We start from the raw sequence: 9,718 nt of genomic DNA, 5'->3' as shown, positions 1-9,718 counted from the left end.
GCTAACTCAGTTAGCTGGATTTGATTGTTGACGGATCTTGGAGATCTTGGATTGTTTGGTTCTTCGAAGCTCATCCCGGAGTTGCTGTCATAGCAACAGGTCAAACCTGCTCGGAGCAGGCTTATTTCATGTAAACAGGATTAGATTGCATCTTTTTCCACCGCTACTTTATTACAAGAGTACCCTACTAATTCAGGGACAATAATTTTTTTAATAATAATCATTTAAAAATTAATTTAAAGATAATATAATAATGTTGTGTAGCCTTTAATACTATAGACGCAGCCGGTTTTACTCACTGAGAGATTTATTCGTCATAAAATTATTACTTCATAATTGTATTAGAGTCTTACACACATGCTATACAGATAATGTAGAGTCGTGCATTAATTTGAGAGGTGACAGATATTATGGGCAGTGCCCCCCTGCCAACAAGCTTGGCCCACCCTAAATTTGGAATCATATCACACCAAACAATTTTGGGTGAAATGCACAGTTTGTCCTGTAAACTGCATATAAAAAAAGAAAAACATCACCAGCAGCTAAATTCAAATCTGCGTTTTTTTTTTATTGTGTTTTTAAAAGCATGCAGCAAACGAAAATATGCGATTAATCTGTTAAAATTTGTTGCTGTGGGTTAACAAATTTACATTAGTAGGCTATTCTTATGCTTGGCTTCACAGATAGCAACAGAGTCTGTGCCAAATCTGGTTTACCTTCACTTCTGGCTTTTTTCAGTCTTGATTGCAAATGTGTTTTTTGTTTGTTTGTTTTTTTTATGTACGATGGATAATTAAAACAAAAATCAGGCGTGTGTATTTATAACATCAATTACTAGGCCTACATAATTTTTTTCAGAAATGGAAGTAACTTAAAATGTTATTGTGTGTTTGTAATTTTAATATTTTTATCTATAGGCCTATACAGCAAAACTACAGAGCTTCCAGTAAGTTATTTTACGGAGCTGTAAACACGGGAATCTCCGACCCCATGCAATCTTTGACGGACACCCAATTCATATATCAAACTATAGGCTATAAGTTATTAAATTGTACATATAGGCTATATATATCAGATTATTTTATTTACAAGTTTCATGTTTGTGTTTATCCCGTTTTTTCCCCCGTTGCATCTGAAAATTACTTTCAGAAACATTTTTTTTTTCAAAGCATTTCTCAAAATTTCACATAATGCATTGCACAAGCCATTAGACAGTCAATGCTGACACAATGAGAAAAGAAAAGAAAAAAGAAAATCAGTGTTTTAGTTCAAGCCAACTCTTAAGATTACACTCGTAAACACTATTCATCCATTCATATCATTGCAACCAAATCTGTATGTTTCAAATTATACAGTCTTGGAGCACTCGTCTAACAAATGGCGAGAACTTTCACTGACTATTACAGCAAGAACAGTCAATGTTATTGGGCAAACAAAAAACAGATCCAAAAATAAGTGTATACGATGTTTTAATTTTTTGCACAAACACAAAGAAGATTTTTTCAAGAAGGGAAGAGAACCCATTCTGACCAGTGGCAAGTCACCATTCTTTCTTTGAGCTTCTGGTTTTATTTTGGAGGATTGAGCCAGTAGAAACAGAGACAAATCATCTCACTGGTGACCACTAGAGGGCTCAGTCCTTCTAGTGCTGAGCTCATAGCTGTGCCAGTCTGCAGAAAACTTGGTAAGTGACTTTACTTGTTTTATGCAAGAACATAGAGACATGATACTAATCCAGTCTATCTTAAAACCTTTCTCCCATTTAAACAAAAAAATTTTGGCTTTGTTTTTATTCAAAATAACATGTGAGCATTATTAGTACCTGGAGACTATGTCCCTTCACCTCTGCTATATACAAATAAGGCACTGAATGTTTCCCCATATTCGCTGGAGGATGACCAGAAAGCCCAGGAAATAAAAGACTAGAGTGACAATCTAAAGGAAAGATAGAAAAGAAGCAATTACTGATGTATATTTCAATATACCTTAAATACCACAAACAATTTAATCTAATCTCAAGTCTCAAGTTAGGGGTTCTTATTTAAGTGTCAAGAAAAATTTATTGAAAACTTTGAGACTGCAGATGCACACATTAGTAGTAGATGAATGTACCTGTGAAGTGCTTAAGCCATTCTTCTCACACACAGCCACTTTTCTGATGTCTCTACAACTGTCTGCTTGTCCACAAGTGTCCTCTATTGTCTCCGGTGTTGGATTCATCATCTCAGAACCCTCTGATTTCAGATCCGGATCGGGTTCAGGGTCAGATTCTAGGGTCAGCACCGGTTCAGGTTCAGACTCCGGTTCTGACTCTGGTTCATAAGGTGTTTCCTCCACTTCTTCTTCAGCTGTAAAGTTGGCAGCATTAATAAGAGGATTTGTGAAAAATAAATGATAAGTTAATCTATTGGGTCTCTGATGCTCACGCTCCATGAAATCCAGCTGGTACAGAACTCTCTCCTCTGCATCAAAATCCACCCTGTAGTGATCCATCTTCTCATAGTCAGGATCCAGGGTCTCCTGAGTGAAGCAGTTAGATGCTTTACCAACCCTTCAGAGAAAAGAAAAGATACTGGTTTTGTTTGATTTAAGCGAACATTTTACATCTTGCTAAATTTGCTAATAGACTTACTTTTCAATGAGATCTTGTGAGGTCTATAAAGCAGAGATAAAAATATATATCAAACACTGCATGCCTTTGGCATTCAAAATGTAAGATTACTGAGGAGCCCCACACAAAAGTTATAGTACCTGCACAAAAGAAGCCATCTCTGGGTCCTCTATGGCATTCTGGGCTGCCTGTATCAACTTTGAGTTTGTGTCTACATGCTCACTGTAGATCTGCAGTAAAGACTGGGTCCAGCCAGTCTTTTCTTCCTGCTCAGAGGTGATTTGTTGGGTCATGATCTTACAACGTTCCTCCAGAATGGCAGATAATTGATCGAACCTCTCGCACAGAATTTGTTTCTGGATCCTGCTGTTTTCCTGTCAAAGTGGAATTGTGTGCATGAACAGATCCTTTGTTTGTAGTTTTTTGATGTTTCATTGCATGACTTTGTAAAAGATCCACACAAACCTCTATGTTCCTGCGGAGTGCCTCTAGTTCGTTAACAAATGACTGAACGCGTTCATTTGTGGAAACCAAAGTAGCAAGTCTGTCACTGAGTTCAGCCTATAAGAATTGAAATTAATTATTTGGTGCAAGATGTGAAGATGTAACATGACGACGCAAATATTTTTTTTAAGGAGAAAACACCTTCTGCTGCTGGTAAACATCAGGCAGTGGAACTACTTGGCAGTTTTTATGGGCCCCAAACACCTTACAGAGAGAGCAGGAGGTCACCTGACACTTCAGGCAATAAATATTAAGCTTCTCATCTTCATGCTCCGTACAACTGAACAGTGCAGGAGGCTTCTGTGGAGGCCTAGAGCTGGAGACATTGATTTACAATAAATTAAAGATCAGTTAAACACTTACCGTACTGACATAACTTAGGTTTACCATACATCTCGGATCTTTCTCTATCATCTGACCTTTCAGACTCCTGTTTGTAAACATCAATAATGTTCTCCACGAGTAAATTGCGCTGCAGTCCATAAACTCCATGACGGTCCAAGACAACCTCACGCTGACAGGAAGGGCAGCGAAAACGTCCTCCGATTCCAACCTGGAAGAGAGACGGCTGCACATCTTACTCAGCATGCTGTTCTTCAAATGTCAGCAGTATTTGTGATTACATGCATCGACTGACAATTGAAACCACTTTTCATAATTCACTACAGATGTCTTTCTAAGCAAGAAAAAAAGAAAAGAAATGCCTAGCATGGTTAACCAGACTGAATAACATCACCTCTTGGTTAGACTAATTGAACTTTCATGTACCTCCTTAGAGATGCGCTGTTTGTACTTCGAGGGTAAGATGATCTTATTGAGCAGTCTAAATCTGTGCATGCATGTGTCTTTGTCTCTTGTCTTAATCAATAGATGCAGGGACATAAAATAGAGTTTTCAAACAGAGGAGCTTGAGACTGATCTCATCAGGTATCCTAAATAGTCAGACTCTTTAATAGCTCTCAGCTGCTGAGGCTTACAGGTCCAGTGTGAATCAGAGCACCATCACTGGCTCAATTATAATGATGTCCTGAGGCATGATGGGAATTATTTATTCACTGTATTATTTGCTATCTATTTACTATTTTATCTATTATTATTTGATATTCCTCAAGAATCATGATGATAATATATTTATGCCACTACTTCGTTCTTGGTTTCAGTTTCAAAATGACACTGCACTCACTCTGAGAGGTCAGAGGTCAAGTGTGTATGCAGTTAGCAGGGTTGCACACCAGTTTACTTCAAAGAGAAAAGAAAAATTGAAATCGCATCATATGACCCCTTTTTAGAATTGCAATCAAAGTTTGAATTTAAGGAAGTGGAATTATAATTGAAATTCTAAGAAATTCATGTGACCCCATGAAGTGCATTTCCTTAAATTACTTTATGGGTTGAATTTAAATCCAATTCAAATGTTAATTCAACTTCCTGTAGTGCATATTTAAACAGCCCTGGTTCTTAAAAGTGCAGAGATCAACTAACATTTTTATTAGCATCTCTTTGGACCACCTTTCTAACTTACACATCAGCATAATGTGATTAATGCTATGTATAACTATCTGATAATTATGATGTGATAGCATCTGAAAATGGTAAGACAAGCATGCAGATAAAAAGGTGCAGCCAGAAATGTCATAATTTTTCTCCCATGTAAATTGGCCTCATGACAGATACACTGCTTGGCTTTTAACCTTTGCTTATGAGGAGGTGTAAGGGAAAACCGGTGAGGTATCAGAGTTAATTTAGGTGCAGAGGAGGAGGAGGGTTATGCAGACAAAACATATATCTGTTACAAGGGACTTTCATATCAATATGCATTGTGTGCTGCATGAACACTAAACCACTGATGGCTCAAATGCATCAAATGTAGGCCATCTATTTTTATACCTCAGATTTCAGACTGGGATTGAGTTTAGACATTTGCAATCCCCACCTGTTGGCTTTCCACATGACAGGTCTAGAAAACTGTCTTGTGTTTGTGGTTACTGTGGTACTGCCATGACTTAGAAACTTCTAAAAATGTCTATAATAATAACTACAACTGTAAAGTTTTAATTATCATTCCAATTGTACGAGAATATGGAAATTTATACCACAAAAATAACGATAAAGACAGAGTTATGATATCATTGGAATTAGAACGATTTTTTCCCAGGTGTTGATCGATTAAAAAAACACTCAGTTTAACTCAGCCAATGAGAATCCATCCTGCTTGAGCGTTTAAAGTGGCAGAGGACAAAACTGCAGCATGTGCTTATAATAAACAGAATGTTATTATCCATTGGTGTGGATGCTAATATAGTTAACGTTACTGAGATAAATGGGCATGTATGTACCCAAATGTACAAGCACCTTGACATGTTGTTGACCATCCAACTTCGCAAAAATTACCTATCGCTTAAAATTCAAATAGCACCTTAGCACATAGAAAACACTTTGGGTTATGAAGGAAACTGGCAGCTCATGTCATGCACAGATGAACTGTACGTGTATCAAGTGCACAGATGCTATTTTGAGAATTCATCATCTTACCAAAGGCTTGAAAAGTACTTGTAAACATGTTTCAAATGGTTCAAACTAAATGTTTCTACATCCACACATAAACCATCATCCTCTGAGTGAGTTGGTACACACCTGGTACAGTTCATTGGCACACTTGCGGCAGAGGTTGTGCAGACAGGGCAGAATGACCACTGGTTTCGTGAAGACCTCCACACAGATGGGACAGATGAGTTGTTTCTCCAGTGTCCCCAGTGAGGGGTCTTTGTGGTAAGAGCGAATATCCAGTGGAAGAGACATGGCCGTGTGCCCCTGCTGACCCCACACTCGCTGGAAATTAAGATCGGAGAGTGAAACCACAGCTAAGGAGATGAGACGCCACCGTCTTCATGTCTCTGTGCTGTGTGGTTGTCCAGTCTCTCGAGGCAGCAGGCAGTCGCTCTGCCCGTGCTTGAACAGTGCGATGGGGCCGGTGTTGGTTTGCAGCTGAAGATATGTATGTGTGCATGTGCAAGAGGGTGAAGGTGTCCGGTTTCTTGCTGGCTCACTGGGACACCCCCTACCCTTGATCAGTTGTGCCCATATCAGGCAGCCAGTGGAATGCTGGGAAACAGAAATGATGCCTCATCTCCAGTTACTCCAATCATTCATGTCTTCAGCCTTGAAACAGTCAACAAGTCAATAATGCCAGAACAGCTACAGTATTAGAGGAGAGTAAGATGGTGTTTATGAAGTGTACTTAAACTTTTATGAAAAAAACTTCCACAAGAGTACATTCAAGTTGGAAAAAGACAGAGGAAAAACTGAAGAGTCATTTTAAAATTGCATTATTTCACAATATTACAGTTTTTACAGTATTTTTGATCAAATAATTGCAGAAAAAATGTAGTGTACTTAAAATAAAAAGCAATTATTTACTCACCCTCATGTTGTTCCAAACTTGTATGACTTTCTTTATTCTGTAAAATTCTAAAGTTGGTGTTTTGAAGAACTGTTTTTACCCATACTATGAAAGATCCGAAACAACACTTTGTAACTCTCTCTCTCTCTCTACATACACACACACACACACACACTTTTACATACATTTATGCTAATTTGTATCTTAACATTTTTTTAAAACTTTTCTTTAATACATACAACTTTTCTTTCTTTCACTTAAATGTTTTTGGTTTAATATTCTAACTTTATGTTAGTGCTGTCAAACGATTAATCGCATCCAAAACAAAAGTTTTTGTTTACATAATATATGTATGTGTGCTGTGTATATTTATTATGTATATATAAATACACACACATGCATGTATATACTTCAAAAAATGTTGTTTATATATTAAATATATTTATTTATAATATAAATTATATGAAGATAAATATAGACGTAAATATTTTCAAAATATATACATGCATATATATATATATATATATATATATATATAATAAATACACACAGAACACACACATATATTATGCAAACAAAAACTTTTATTTTGAATGCGATTAATCGCGATTAATCATTTGACAGCTCTACTTTATTTTAATTAAGAGGGTTTTTTATATCCCTGTAAATGTGTGAAAAGCAACATTACAAAGATCATTATTTCCTTTGCACAAATACACAAATAATCAACACAGATACTTTTTTTTTTTTAGTTTCCGTCACATTTATTTTACAGCTGTAATTCAGACCAATTATCCATGTTACATCTCTCTGACACATTATATTATGCTACAACAATTTCAGATGATTTATCCAGAACAAGCAAAAGAATTCAGCCATTCTGTACAATAGTCATATTCGTTTACACATATTGAACTATGTAATTCATTAAAAACATAGGAAAATAATAAATAAAATATTGTTTCTCATCACCATGTTTATATTATTTCCTTCATTTTTAACATGATTCTGTTTAGGTGTTGCATTCACACGCAACGCTCCATTCCTTCTCTTATTCTTAGATTGGAAGCAATAGGAAATCGGATCAGTGTTTTTTTGTTTTTGTTTGTTTATGGTCATGAATGAATGAATGAATGAATGAATGAATACAACAAATAAATGGAAAGGAAAACTGGGATAACAAAGAAAAAACAGATCAGTAGCTGTGTTACAGTGGAGCTTGTGTTGAGAAATAATATTTTGCAAATAAAAAGCATTAACACATTGTGAACAGGCTAGTCTTCAAAATGCTTAGAAACATGATTACTATTAATCTGCCTAATCATTTAGACATAAATACAAAAAACTACATGATAAACCTACAGACCTATGACATATTCACAATGTGATCCTAAACAAATAAAACATACACATTTGGGGTAAATTACACAAGTTTTCCGTATATCCTGTTTCAAGTGCATGTAAATGAATGTATGCACAAACAGGGACAGCTATACAGCTAATCCATCTTACAGACATTACAGATATTTAAACAGAACATACAGTAGATGATTAGTGATTAAATTAAGATCTGTTTCAAACAGCACACACATTCACACACAGAAATGAAGGTTTCCTATATGTCTGTATTTTTCGGTTCACTCCTATCAAAAAATAAAAATAAAATAAATATAATAAAATAAAAATATGCATGTATTCTGACAGATAAAAGAAAAGAGACGATCTAAAAGGTTGCAAGTGTCAGGGTTCCCAAATTGTTTGGCCAATGACTTTATTCCATTACCACTTTTTTTTTTATTTTTAGGATTTTAGCTCATGAAGAGCAATTTCCAGCCACTAAAATATTTTAGGGCTGAGCAAATCTAAAAATGTATAGAGAATGGACATTTTCATTACTTTTTATTAATTTCTGTGAATGCTCCAGGCTGGAAAGCCACAATTTTACACTTCTGTGATATTCCCAGATTTCCATGACTGGGAACCCTGAATTGTGCATATGAGATGATCAAATTGAGCACGAACCATTTTAGTCTGAAGAACACAGATCACAGAGTTATTCATATTTTCTGGCATAATAGTAAAAATACTGTTAATGTGTATTAACTAATATGCTGACCTAATTAAACCATGGCACTAGGGAACAACATCAAATTAATTGTTACAATTACAGCCAAAACAAAATAGAACAGCAAACTGAGTGATAGAAGTCTAGAACCAGATTTGTCAAAATACATTTTCAAAAATGTATCACACTAAAAAGGATGCATCAGTTAACAATTTTGGGTCAGTGTGAAACTATGCAATTATTGGATGAAAATCACTGATGTTACTGAACTATATGGGAAACATACTGTATGTTTTGTGCATGTGAATCCCTTTACCCACAATCCAACTGTGCTTATATTGAACCCAGCTGTCTGAGGATGGGCTTATGCTTTCTAAAACCACAATCCTGAGGAATGCAAACACTCTTTACCTTAGCAAAGCCTTGAGAATACAGATGGAAATACAAAACACCTGTTCAAGATTAAACGACCTGGCACAATGCTACGTGTTTGTATGTATCTGACCCTAAACTCCTGTTCCCCATACACAGGGTTTAAATTGGGCCGGGGCCGTCAGGGGCTGAGCCCCGGCACATAGACTGTATATTATGCATCTATTGCTGAGGCGAGGCTCACGCAGCCTCTGCAGGAGAAATCAAAACGCACAACACTATGAAACTCAGCATCCTGAGGTAAAAATTCCAAATGGAAAGTTTTTATATTTAAAATGCAGTTAGTTAGGCAACATCAAACAACGTTTTCACCATTACGACTGTTTAATAGTTCTATAAACAGTTCAATAAGCAAATACAATAATATTAGGTCACTTACATTTTAGGCGGAAACACAGCGCATCTCACAGCAACCAGCCGATTCATTACTGATTGATTCCGTGTTTTGAACGAATCGGTTGAATCAAAGTTTCATTAGCCCACGCATAAACATCTGATGAAACTGCCGTTTGAACGAATCGTTTGAATGAACGACTCAATGACCCACTAATTAAACACTACTGGCACTGGCGTTTTAATTTCGTTGAAAAGTATCATTTCCACCATAATTTCTTGTTTGTATATTCAAAAATATTTAAAAGAATCTCATAATATTATTGAATGCTGTTGTATTTTTCAGTGTAAGTGATTTAATTTGATAACGTAT

At 36.0% G+C, this 9,718-nt stretch overlaps 1 protein-coding gene across 2 annotated transcripts; it reads right to left on the bottom strand.

Moving 5' to 3' along the window:
- Nucleotides 1-1,384: 1,384 nt before the first annotated feature.
- On the bottom strand, nt 1,385-6,102 carry trim101 (tripartite motif containing 101). Of its 2 annotated transcripts, XM_016527470.1 has the most exons (10): nt 5,750-6,102; nt 3,535-3,683; nt 3,257-3,431; nt 3,077-3,172; nt 2,752-2,985; nt 2,633-2,655; nt 2,427-2,551; nt 2,113-2,348; nt 1,823-1,935; nt 1,385-1,670 (listed from the first exon to the last, which is right to left on the bottom strand). In XM_016527470.1, the coding sequence occupies exons 1-9, from the start codon at nt 5,912-5,914 to the stop codon at nt 1,849-1,851; spliced, it is 1,290 nt and encodes a 429-aa protein (XP_016382956.1). In that variant the 5' UTR covers nt 5,915-6,102; the 3' UTR covers nt 1,385-1,670; nt 1,823-1,848. The 2 variants fall into 2 exon arrangements, with proteins under 2 accessions (XP_016382956.1, XP_016382955.1); XM_016527469.1 differs by having other exon boundaries at nt 1,385-1,935.
- Nucleotides 6,103-9,718: the final 3,616 nt, after the last annotated feature.

This window comes from Sinocyclocheilus rhinocerous, unplaced genomic scaffold, assembly GCF_001515625.1.
Source record: "Sinocyclocheilus rhinocerous isolate Xijiao unplaced genomic scaffold, SAMN03320098_v1.1 scaffold2616, whole genome shotgun sequence".
Classification (NCBI taxonomy): domain Eukaryota; kingdom Metazoa; phylum Chordata; class Actinopteri; order Cypriniformes; family Cyprinidae; genus Sinocyclocheilus; species Sinocyclocheilus rhinocerous.
This window is presented reverse-complemented; position numbering and strand designations above follow the sequence as displayed.